This window comes from Fringilla coelebs, assembly GCF_963513975.1.
Source record: "Fringilla coelebs genome assembly, chromosome: 2".
Taxonomy (NCBI): domain Eukaryota; kingdom Metazoa; phylum Chordata; class Aves; order Passeriformes; family Fringillidae; genus Fringilla; species Fringilla coelebs.
In genome coordinates, this window is record NC_140029.1 from 63,474,229 (window position 1) to 63,486,902 (window position 12,674).

The following is a 12,674-nucleotide window of genomic DNA, read 5'->3' on the forward strand; positions in this document are numbered from 1 at the left end:
TCTGTTGACTGAGAACTGACAGAACTGCAAAAGAGATACCCAACACAACGGTCCTCTGACGTCTCAGCACTTCCAGACTCAATATCATAGTCCTGTAACTAGAATGTTCTTTCAAGTGGACATGGGATCTCTTCTGCTCCATCTCCCTGGGACTAGTCAGTGTTTTGTGGAAAACCTGCGTTGGTTTTACAGGCCACGTTAAATCTACAAGAGCTGGAAACGGTATACCCAGTGTGTTCAAGCAAATAAGAACGAGTCGCTCTCCTTTTATGAAGCACATAAGGCTATCTGTCTCAAATTATGTTTTCTTTTAATAAGTGCTTTCGTAAGGCGGCAGATCCCCAGCAGGATTGTCACCCAGCAGCGCCCCTCCTTAGGCTGTGCAACGTGCGCCTGTGAGCTGCAGGCTCAAGTGTAATTTAACAGAGTTAACAAACAACAGAAACCCGTATATATCTCGGCGGAGGCACAGGCTGCAGCCTCGGCAGCCGCCTCAGGCAATCAGCATCCACCGCCGGCCCTCTCCCGACAGCTCCGGAAGCCTTCCCGGCCGCTCGCAGGCAAGCGGAGGAAGGGAAGAGCCGCAGCAGCTCCTGCCCTGGCGCTGGATCGGCGGCCGCGGGCCAAGGTGGGTGGGACGGCGGGGCAGCAGCTCCCGGCCGATCGCTCCGGCGGGCCGGGGCCGGGCGGCGGGGCGGGAGCGGCGGGCCCGGAAGGCGGGCGGCGGCCGGGGCGGGAGCGCGGCGAGCCGTGCGAGTGAGCGAGACGACCGGGCCCGCCTAGCCCCGGAGCCCCGCGGCCCCGGCCCGCCATGGTGAGTAGCGGGGCCCGGGGGCGGCAGGACGGGCGGGCGCGGCCGGTCGAGCGCAGGCCGCGGCTTTGTGAGAGGCGGCGGGGCACGCTGCGGCCGCGGCCGGAACCCCGCCGGCAGCCGCCATCCTCCCTGAGCCCCGCTGCGCTCCGCGGGGCGCGGGCGGACCAGCAGGGCCTCCCTGCCCCGGGCTGCGGAGCCCGGCGGAGCGCTGAGACCCCCGCCGCGGCCAGGGCCGGCGGCTGGCTGCAGTGCCGTCGTTTAGGGGCGATTCCCCGCTGGAATTGGAGGGGGGTTGTAACCAGGAGCTGCAAGGGAACGTCTGCCAGGTGAAGGGACAATGGGTGTGAGCGCGGGGCCAGCGTTGGGGCAGCCCCTGCGCTCTACAGACCCGCTAGCCCTGGGGGTGAAACGGTGTTCATGGGGCTGTGAATGCGCTGAGCACACAGATCGCTTATTTCTTCCGGCCTTCCTGCCGTTGGAGAGTCTGGACATGTTGGATCTGCCTGGTGCTCCTGGAAAAACCTTTCACCATGAAACACCAGGTTTGAAGCATGGGCAATTTACACAGGTCTTTTTGGCTGTCTGGACAGCAACCTTCCAGTAGCTGAAAGGGGTTTACTGGGAAGCCAGAGAGGGACTCTTCATCAGGAACTATAGTGACAGAGCAAGGAGTGATGTGTACAAAGTACAAACTGAAAGAGGGGAAATTTTGTTTAGATATTGGGAAGAAATTCTTTACTGTGGGGGCAGTGGCACTGGAACAGGTTGTCCAGGGAGGTTGTGGATGCCCCAGTCCTGGCAGTGTTCAAGGCCAGGTTGAGTAAGGCCTTTGGCAGCCTGGTGTAGTGGTTGGTGTCCCTGCCTATGGTAGGAGGAGTTGGGACTAGATAATCTTCCAAGTCCTTTTCAGTCCCTTAACAGGATTCTATGATCCTATGTTACCTACTGCTCATGGAGGTCAGATTTTCCCCAATAAAATGTATACAGTGACCCTCCATTAGATTGCAGTTTCTCTCAGTGGACTGAACAGGATTAAGATCATAGCTGCTGGAAGGAGGATCTTCCATCTCCCTTCCCCTCTATGTGGGACTCTTTTCAGAGCTGATTCAACACACCAGTCTGACAGAAGGCTGGTGAAATTGCTCATAGGAGGTCCTGACACAGACCAGGGTCCTTGCCAAGGAAGGGAGATGTGACCTCTCCTGACCAGCTCAACTGTTTGTAGAAATGTAGCTTCACTTGGTCGAGTCTCATTTAGAACATTTACACGCCATTGCAGGAAACCTGTAATTCAGGGGTTATCTTTTTGCTTTTTTTGAAGCCTGGTGAAATTCTGGTTTCACTTTCAGCATGCTGCTGGCTGATAAACCCAACTTCTGTGCTGAGAAGCATGCTAAATGAATTTTTGTCTGGAGTGTGGGAAAAAGCTACTGTGGTTGTTTTTGCTTTTATGGTTTGATGTTGCTTGTCATTCTTCTTCCTAATGATAAAACTGTGCAAGTTGCTATTTCTGATGGGTGACATCTGTTGGGTTTGTACCCAGAGATGCGTTTGGTTCGTGTGCTCCAAGTGGGGAATTCCAGGGCCACCCAAACCTGGGTCAATGGTTACACAGAGAAATTCCCAGTGGAAAATTTGAAATCATCACACAAATACCAGGTTGCTAAGGGATGTTTCAATCCACAGACAGTTCACTTTCTGAAATTAAAGAAGACAGAAGGTAATCTGTCCAACCAGTCATACAGGTCTTCAGTATTTTTGGTTTGGCATTTCTGGTGTTGTGGGGGGGGGGGGGGGGGGAAGTTTGTAGACCTGCCCATTTATTTTTTAAAAATCCAGTGTTTTTAGTGTTGTTGTATAAAGGTTTTGAAATTCAGTTATATTTATGAAGCGTAATTATATAATTCAGTAAGTGGGGTTGAAATGCAACAGGACAGTTTTAGTTGGATCATGAAGACTTTTTGTGTATGTTTTTTTGTATTTTTAGGGGTGTGAAAATCTTCAGTGTTTGTCCTGCAATTTTGATGGAAAGTGTTACAGTAAGCATTTTCTGTATTGGTTTACAGTTCTTGCTGTCAGGCATGCAAAGCTGCTTTTCCAGCTCCCTAACTGGGAAGTAAAATCCTCCCTGGCAAAGGAGATGGACCAGACCAAATATTTTCTGCCCTGTGCATTTCCATTTACTAAGAGATGGAAAACTGTCATTTTAGTTTTGTGGTTATTATCTTCTTAACACGAGAGCAGAACTGATTTCTGTGCTGCTACTGTGGCTAAAAGCTATGTGTACAGGTTGGAAAGAGAGAGCTGCTCACAAAAAGGAAGATTCAAGAGTGGAGGGATGAAATTACCATCTTTCTGTCATCCCTTTACTTTTAGCACTAAGAAAAAAATGGAAGAGAAACATTGCTTTGAGAGCATGAGAGGTGCTTCAAAACTACATTTTCCTCACAGAAAATGAGGTTTCTGAATGGGATCTGTGGGCTTACAGGAAACCCATTAGTTAGAGTTATTAGACCTTTTCTCTGGGACTTTTTCCCCAGTTGTAGTGGTGGCTTCTTCTGCCTCCTGACTTTAGTTCTGAGTAAAAAAGCTGGCAACTTTTCCAAAGTCTCTTTTTTCCAGCAAGCAGAGAAAATATGTGGAGGTGCATAAGCACATAAGCATGGTTGTCTCAAGCATTCTGACTGTTGTGCTGTGACAGGAAAGTTGGGATTGGGAGGGAGGGTCCTGCTGAGGCAGAGAAGCGCTGTTGTGAGCCAGCTTCCCTTTCATTGCTGGCCTTGTTAGGCAGCCTGGAGGCTCACGTTTAGTGTGTCTGCAGCAAGAGAAGGGTCAAGTCCTGGGCACCTCACTAAAGGAGGCTCCCAGACCACCACAGATCCCCAGCCCCCCACTCATTTCCTGGAGGGCTCTAAGGGCTCACTGTGCGTGTGCCAGCAGCAGCAAATGGCACAAAAAATGAGGGGATGTGCCCTCGGGAAACTGTAAAACAGAGGGGATTGGTCCCAGGCTTTTGTTGATCCTGGATCTGGACCATACAGAGTGGCAGGACCAATGTGGGATCTAAGGACTGGTGGTCTTTTTCCTTCACTTTCTCTATTTTCTGTCTCCTCCTCTCCTCTCTACTCTCTCCTCTCTTGTTCATCCCAGCAAGTGCGGCAATCGGATTTTACCCCTTGCTCTGTGCTGGTTTGCTGGGAGAGTCGGGAGCTTGCTAAAGTTCATTGTAAAAGTCAAGAGCCTGTTAGCCAACACTTCTACAACTCAACAGTGGGATGGCTGTCAGAGTTAAGGTGGCTATATAATAAAGGATAAGAGTTCCCTGACACTGAACTGCTGTCTTTGTTCAGCCCACTGAGAAGTTCTACTGAATTTTCAGTTTGTGACAATCCCTCCTCCTCACTTGGAAAGCATGGGAGGTTTGCTTACACTTCCCAAGAATAGCTTTTACTGTGAAGTCTTACTGGGACTATTGGTCCTTTTGTGAAGGAAAGTCACAAGTGACTTCACTTTTCTTCCTGAAAGTGAACTTTACTTTCCTTGGATCAGTGGTATTGTTTTTATTGCTCTTCTTGTCCTGTGCAGCATGGATTTTCCCTTGCAGCTCTGTTCTTGGCTCCCATGTTTTCCAATTCATATTTCTTTGAGGGGACAGAAACCTTAGAAATTACATCAAAACTACTTAAGAGCTCATTCACATGCCTTGATGTCACAGCAGTACTTTGATGCACTTTTCTGTGATGTCTTTCAATTTATAAAAGGAATTTTATTACATATATATGAATATATGTTGTATAATACGGAAAGAATTTATGCAAGGGAAGCATCTTTCTAATTATAGCTCAAAACAAAGTGTTTGAGAGCTTTGGAGGATACAGACTGTCACCTACTTTGGTCTTAATTAGTTATTTGTTTTCTTGGAGCATGCTGTAAGTTACAAGGTATCTGCATCTGACAACTTGCCTTTAATTAGAGGCAGGGGGAGGGAAGTGCGCTGGGTCCCTTCGCTGAGACTTTCCGGTAGGAAGGATTACATGATAAATATTCTTCCTGTAGGTTCTCTCCACAGAAGGAAATTACTGGGGTGTGAATGCTGTGAGAATGGAATTGGAAATAGAGATTGCAGATGAGTAAAAATGTTTAACAGTTTTGTTCCGTGATGAATTATCAAGGGTTATGGGCAGCTGTTATTTGAAGTTATTTGAAGTATTTCAACTTTGTGCTGAATGGCTCAATAGTAACACATTCAGTTGTTTATTTAAAAATACTGCAGGAGCAAGAGAAAAGCTAATTCTTAAAGTGAGTGGTGACTCTCCTTTGGCCTTGCAAGTAGAGCAAAAAGACACATTACGTATTCTGTAGCAGCAGAAACACTGCAACTGGGCTTTTTCAGTCACTTTTAGTATTTAGTATTTTAGTCTATTACTATAGACAATTTAGTATTGTCTATAGTACCAGTGCGTGGGGTTGAAGCTGGAAGCTTTGGATGAGTGGAGCAAGTAGAAAGTAATCAGATCTTAGCAGACTGTATTGGCTGTGTATTCTTCTGTGCAAATCCCATTTCTGTGTATTGCATCAGCAAGGAAAGATGTAAGTCTTGCACTGTTATTGTGAGTACGTGAGTTATTTTCTTTAAGAATCCTTGCTGGGATTGGCAAGTGTTCTTTTCCAGTATTTCTAGTTGAGAGTCCAAAAAAATGGTTCTGCCTGAGCATTGCACCATTCTTGTGCCTGCCATTTGCTGGCCAGGTACCATAGCTAAGTGGGACTGGCTGCAAAAACCCAGCTGAGGCTCTGTCTTAAAGGTTCTGGAGAAAAAAATGCATCCTTTTCTCACTGAGACATGTCTCAGATTGGTTTTTGTATGGTCTCCTTGAGGGAGAACTAAGTTTTGTAAGTTCTGTTACCATCTTTTTTCTCTTTTCTAGGACATGATGGAGCTCCTAGAGGAAGATCTGACCTGTCCCATTTGCTGTAGCCTGTTTGACGATCCTCGTGTCCTGCCCTGTTCACACAATTTCTGCAGAAAGTGTCTGGAAGGAATTCTTGAGGGAAATGTGCGGAATGTGCTTTGGAGGCCATCCCCTTTCAAGTGCCCCACATGCAGAAAGGAGACTCCTGTCACTGGAGTCAACAGCTTGCAGGTCAACTATTCCCTGAAAGGTATCGTGGAGAAGTACAACAAAATCAAAGTAACTCCAAAAATGCCTGTGTGCAAAGTGCACAGCGGGCAACCCCTTAACATTTTTTGCAGGACAGACATGCAGCTGATCTGTGGGGTTTGTGCCACCCGTGGTGACCACACAAAGCATGTTTTCTGTTCCATTGAAGAAGCTTATTCCCAGGAGAAGCGGGCTTTTGAAACCTTGTTTCAGGGCTTTGAAACTTGGCGTTGTGGAGATGCCCTCTCACGGCTGGATACCTTAGAGACCAGCAAGAGGAAAGCTCTGCAGATGCTGACGAAAGATTCTGACAAAGTGAAGGAGTTCTTTGAGAAGCTGCAGCACACACTGGAACAGAAGCGAAATGAGATTCTGTCTGACTTTGAGACCATGAAGCTTGCGGTGATGCAGGCCTACGATCCGGAAATCAATAAACTGAACACGATTCTGCAAGAGCAGCGGATGGCTTTTAACATTGCAGAGGCCTTCAAAGATGTGTCCGAACCCATTATATTTCTGCAACAGATGCAGGAGTTCAGGGAAAAAATCAAGGTGCTCAAAGAAACCCCTTTACCTTGTTCCACTGTGGACATCAGTCCCACAATGAAGAGCTTTGATACCAGCCAGTGGAATGGAATAAAGCTTGTTGATGTGGACAAACTTTCCTTGCCTCAGGAAAGCAACACTTTCAAATTCAAGATTCCCTCGGTCTTTTCACGCAGATTTATAGTGAACTCTCTTATTTTCTTGCTCATTCTTGCTGTCACCAGAATGTCCTTTGTGGAGTCAGTCATTGACAATCTCCAGTGCTGGAAATCTCAGTTCCTTACAGTTTGCTTGTCCTATTTGGCAGATACCGTGGAGATAGCAGATCATGCAGTCTTTTACTGGGAACAGATGACAGATGGAGCTTCACTGTTAAGAGAAAAGTGTAAAAACTATACGTTGGTTGTACTGGATAATGTCGCACAGTTTGTGTGCAAATATAAACTGTTGTGAAGTGTCTGCTGGAATATAAGAACTAAGAGAGATCTGGGGAAGAAAACATGGAACTTCTTAAACTAATTGGTCTTTTCAGACTTCCAGTGAAAGCATTCAAAGATTCAAAAGGATTCCAAAACATTCATAATGTTCACATAATTTGAGCACTGCTAAACCAGAAAATGAAATGGAGCTTTGAAAAACACTTTGTGGATTCTTCTTTCAGTGGTGATTTTGGGAATATTACTCACTGGAAATCATTTTTCTTACCAAAATACAGGGCCAAACTGTATCTTTAGTTTGATGTTAATGTAATTGTAGAATAAGGTAAAAGATTGTAGTTTAAAAAAAAAAAATCTAACTGGGAGATTGTTTGGAAAGAGAAAAGAGTTGTGACTGAGGTGAGCACTGTGCTGACAGGTTTGCTGAGGACTGCCCTTCCACTGCTAAATGCAGCATGCATCATTCACATTCTGGAACCAGCCTCTATCTGACAATGTTACTTCTCTCTGAAATAGCTGTATGGTTTGGTTTGGTTTGGTTTGGTGGGGTATCTTTTTGTGTTGTAATTACCCTGTGCATTCAGATTACATGTTCTATACAAAAATGTATCTTCAGGGCAAGCATAAATTCTAGAAGTAATGATAAGAGCAAGCTGCAGGATGGTACGGGCTTTGCAGATAGTTCATACTTTGCAGTTTACTTTTCCAGCATCAAACTGTTGGGGTAGCTGGGCTGTTTTGTTAGATCCGTGTTCCTCTGAAGCCACAATTTCCTAAAAGCTGGCCTTAGCATAAAGAACTTAGTGCAGTGAAAGGCATGCAGGGGTATGCCACAGGAAGGCAGCCTGGGCTCTAGCCCTGCAGAGGTGGCAGGTAAAACAGCTGCTCTCCTGTCCCTCTCTGCCTCTCCAGACTGCAGTTCCAAAAGCCAGGAAAAATGACTGGATGATTCCTGGAACAGGTTGTGTGATGCAGCAGGTGTATGGATGTTGATTGTGTTTGAAGAACCTTGTATAGGTTCTTCTGCTGTTGCTGTATTTTTGTGTATCTTGTTTCAGGAGCTAATTGAATTTTCTGGTTGTGTTGACTTGGCCTTAGATACAGTGATTTAAAGGGAACCTTAAGCTTGAGCTCTCTGAAGTGCTATTCTTCCAGAGCATACGGTACTGAAATGCCTTGCCTGAAGCACATTTAACCTCTTTGCAGAGGTCACGTGAACAGCAGTGTGTGGAATGAAAACGTTGAATTGACATTTCTAGAAAACCAACATAATGTGTGCCATCCTTCAGGAATATTCGTTAGCCTCTCTCAAGGTTTCATAAATTGTGACAGTCGATTCACTGTATTCTGGTAGTCCTTGCAAGCTGTTCATTTCAAAAATAAAACATTAAATTCCAAGAATTCAAAGTCTCCAAGCAACCAAACCCAGCAAACAAAACTATTGTACATGATATTTACATCTTTGTTGCCTGGGAATCCTGTTGCTGCTCCACACCTCACTCCAAACACTTGCTAAAAGCATGCAATGGTTTTTGCAGCTGCCTTGCAGTTTAGGAAAGATCAAATCACAGACGTGTAGATCAGAGAGTTGCGATTCCTGAGTGGCTGAGGCAGCCATGAGTAGTCGAGAGGTGGTCGTTCTGAGTGTGGGAGGTGTGAGGTTTGTAACCCGGGCTTCCACCTTGCAGCAGTTCCCTGAGTCCAGGCTGGCACGGATGGTGAATGACGGTGACCGGGAATTTAAACTGGTGAATGGAGAGTTTTTTGTGGACAGAGATGGAGCTTTGTTTGGTTACATCATGGACTTCTTGAGGACTCTCCAGGTGTCCTTACCAACTGATTTCTCAGACTATCAGAGGCTGCAGAGAGAAGCAGAATTCTATGGACTCTACCCCCTGGCCAACCTCCTGAGCCAAGAACATTTGCTGAAGCCGAGGCTGGAGGTCTTGGAAGTGCGTTTTTCTCTCCAAGAAATGCAGGCCTTTTTCCGGATCTTTGGTTCCTGCAGTACCACCATTGAGGCACTAGCTGAGCAGATCACTGTGTTTACAGGGCAGCAGTCAGGACAGGGCTGGAACAGCCCTTTTCCTTCCCAGAAACCACTTGTTCCTCTTCCTTTGGAAAGACCCTCTCATCATGATATGGTTTTTCTGTGTGGTACTGAGTATTCTGCTGGTGACCAGTTTGTGGCCAGGTACTGTCCCTAGAGTGACTTCTCATTATGGACGTGTCTTTGTGACTTGCAGTTCGTGAAGAAACTGAAAGAAATGTTTCCTTCTTTCTGTTCAATGTTATCTTTTTCTAGTTGTGAAACACCCAGTTTAATTTGTTACACTGATTTGCCTGTTCTTCAGCTTCCTAAAGTACTGTTCTTAATGTTTGTTTATGAGTGCTCTTGGGTTTTTCTCTTTCTGCAATTTCTTCCTCACTCACTAGAATTTCACAGTATCGCCTTGCACAGAACATGAAAAGCACAGTAAAATGAAGCAAAGGAAACAAAGTAAAGTAAATTACTGGGTGGAAGCCTAAAATCTCCAATAGCTTATGGTGCAAAAGGCTTTCATATGGAAAACAGGAAACAGAGTATGGCAAGAAGGGTTAAAAACTCCATTGGAACTGAGACAGCATTTCAGGGACTGGAGAGCTTTTGTAGGGCTTTTTATTAGGGGGAGGGAGAAATGACAAATTATTAACTATATGCTTCACAGTGGGTTTTATTTGAATTCAGAGCCAGGTTTTGTTTTTATTAAGATAACTGTATATCAGTAATTTTTGTGATAGCAGTATCGTATTCTAATGACTACTTAGGTTTTTTAAACGATATTTTGCTGGATGTTTTTATTGTATGGAGACATGTTCTTACTGTATAAGAAAATGTTAACCTAATTTGTCCTCTGTGGCTGTTAGAACATCTGGAATTTTATGGAAATTTCATTGAAATATTTCCAAAAATATTCTATTTGAATATATGAACCAACACAGCAGTCTTTTGATTATTTTTTAAAGAAAATAAAGTTTATCTTTCTTCCAGCTTTCTTTGGCTAAGCAATTAGAATAAAAACGATTTTGCATTTGTGAAGCAATAGATATGTTTGTGTGCCAAACCTTAACTTTGTAACATATTACTAATTTTAATGGACTAGCAATTGGTTGAATAGGTTATGGCAACTTAAGTAGTGGGGAAAATATTTCTGATTTTTTCATTTATTTCTTCGGAATTGGTAAAAATTTCCCTTTGCAGATCAATAGAAAAGCTGATCTTGAGTAATGAAGTAAGTAAAATTTGATTATGTTGCCTTGCTGAATTTCTATCTCCTTAGTCTTTGTGGTGACAGGGACTTCTTTGCCTTTCTTGTGCTTTCCATGAATGTTTGGTGTACTTGCCTGTGAACTGTGGAACAGTTTCACCTATCAGTTTATACATTTTGTAATAGAATTTTTACCTGACTTCTGCTCCTCAGAATGTCTGGATAGATTCTTACACTGTACTTTATATCAAATAAAATCGTTTGAGGCCATGTGAAAATGATTTTCATATTTGTTACCACACAACCTGCTGTACAAGGTAACTTTGCAATAAATGTCACTGTTTGTAGAGAGAGATCCTGTGTGTTGGAGAGTGATGCTCTTGGGGTGAATGTGACTCTGCTGTCCATTGTTTACTCTTACCTGAAAAACTTGCAGCATTGCAGAGCCTGCTGCTTACTTCTCCTCTGTTGAGACAAGATGGGGGTTGTCACAGATATTTCTTAAGAAAGTAAGTTTTGTGGTGGAGGAGGGTGTGAAAGGGGAAGTGTTTCTTCCCCAGCACATAACTGGATGAACTGAGAATTACTCTTCATGAAGGAAAAGAGTCCAGTCGTCTTAAAGAAAGAAAAAAATATCTGGAGCCTTGGTTGCTGTAAACACAGTGCAGCTGTGCTGATCTGTGCTGTAAAGTAGTTAAAGTTTGTTGTAACTGCTTTTTTCTTTTTTTTTTTTTTTCCCTCTGATTTTAGGTATGTTTCCATAAAGCCTGATAAGAGAAAGCTGATTAATGGTACTAACGTGCTAGGCCTGCTGCTTGACACTTTGCTCAAAGATGGATTTCGCCTCATAAGCACCAGGACAGTCACCAGTGAAGAGAAGGTTGAATGCTACACTTTTGAAAGGATGAAGAGGGCAGCAAGCCTTGCCATCATGGTGAACCAAACCCCAGGGAGCTCTGGGGTAGCACAGGCAAGGAGAAGCCATGTACAGGAAGGGAAATAAGGGCTTTTCCTTCCATCTTTTGAATGTAGAAGAGGGATGTGTCAGCACCAGTGGCTTTTTTCTTTTGTTGTTTTGGCTTGTTTGAAACTGCATCTATTGAGGGCAGTAACAAACACATTTTCTTTCAAGTATTTAGGGGGAAAAATTACTTTCTTGTCTTTTACTGCTCTACCTTCTTTAAGTAAATGAAGCCCAGATTCAATACTGGGTTTGTGGACCAGATTTCAGCAATTACAAGAGTTGGTATTGTTTTTTCTCTGTGGCTAAAATTTACATGAGGACTCAAAGCATCAGCCATCCCTTCCAGAAAATTGTTTTTATGTTCTGTGCTAATCTTCAAGTAGGTTTTAAAAACATGGTAATACATGAAGATGATGCAACTGTCATCCCAACAGTTAGGAGAAGTAGCTGGGGGAGGAATACAAACCCCACTGATTGATTAGTGCTTCTACTCACTGACTCTTTTGCTCTCTTGGCTGAGAGCGATGTAAGGGGAACATCCCAAGCTGTGCTGCTGTGTGGCTTTGTGAAAGCCATTGCTGAGGTCTGTGAAATAATATGTCCTCTCCTCCTTCTCTGGTGGCATTGAGATGCTCTTTGGTTCTGACAATTAAATGATAAAGATCTTTGTGAACAGAAGGTCAGTTAATTTTTAGTGCTTTCACCACAAAAAGGATGAAAATGTGATGAACAGCCCTTCAGATGAAAGAGTTTGTACAGTCTCAAACAAAATAGTGCAAAGGATTTTTTAGCACTTGTTAGGTACATCGCAGTTGGAAGGCTTAGCAGAAGTGGTTTCAAGAGCCTTGGGAATGTTAGTCCTGTACAAAGCTTTGTAAAGATGCCAAAATTAGCTCAGGTACTGAGAGAGGTAAGTTAATGAAGCTTTATAAATTAAGAATCTTTTGTCCTTCCGTCAAGGCAGGAAAAGAAGATAGCAAATACTTCAGGGATTCATTAGTTGCGTCTCAGTTTTGTTGCTGGTAAAACACAGAATTCACAGAATGACTAGGTTGGAAGAGACCTTAAAGATCATCGAGTCCAACTCATACCCCAACACCTCAACTAAACCATGGCATTGGGTGTCACATCCAGTCTGTTTTTAAACACATCCACGGATGGTGACTCTACCACCTCCCCAGGCAGACCATTCCAGAACGCTATGAGTATCCATGAAAAACTTTTTCCGAATATCCAACCTATATTTCCTTTGATGCAGCTTCAGACAGCACCATCTTCCCAAGGCTTAGAACAGCCCAGGAGAACTACTTTGGGCTTTCCTGGCTGACCTGTTAGATCTGGCTTTTATTAGTTTTAAAATGTGAATTCATTACTTTATTTGCAGCACTTGATAATGGGGGTGTGACTCAGCCATCTGTTTCTTCCCTTAAGGAATTTCAGTGAAATGGATTTTTCCAGACTGGAAAGAAGTGTCGCTATTGGACACCCCTTTTCTTTGGCTAC

General features: G+C 44.1%; 2 protein-coding genes across 2 annotated transcripts; both read left to right on the forward strand.

Annotated features, from left to right (window-relative positions):
• Window positions 1-675: 675 nt before the first annotated feature.
• On the forward strand, window positions 676-6,975 carry TRIM13 (tripartite motif containing 13; the record flags this gene model as incomplete). The annotated part of the gene is made up of 2 exons (XM_084226983.1): window positions 676-814; window positions 5,743-6,975. The coding sequence occupies exons 1-2, from the start codon at window positions 812-814 to the stop codon at window positions 6,973-6,975; spliced, it is 1,236 nt and encodes a 411-aa protein (XP_084083109.1). The 5' UTR covers window positions 676-811.
• Window positions 6,976-8,557: 1,582 nt separating this feature from the next.
• On the forward strand, window positions 8,558-11,210 carry KCNRG (potassium channel regulator; the record flags this gene model as incomplete). Its single annotated transcript, XM_084226984.1, has 2 exons — window positions 8,558-9,153; window positions 10,958-11,210. Exons 1-2 carry the CDS (start codon window positions 8,576-8,578, stop codon window positions 11,208-11,210), a joined length of 831 nt encoding a protein of 276 aa, XP_084083110.1. The 5' UTR covers window positions 8,558-8,575.
• Between the last annotated feature and the right edge of the window lie 1,464 nt (window positions 11,211-12,674).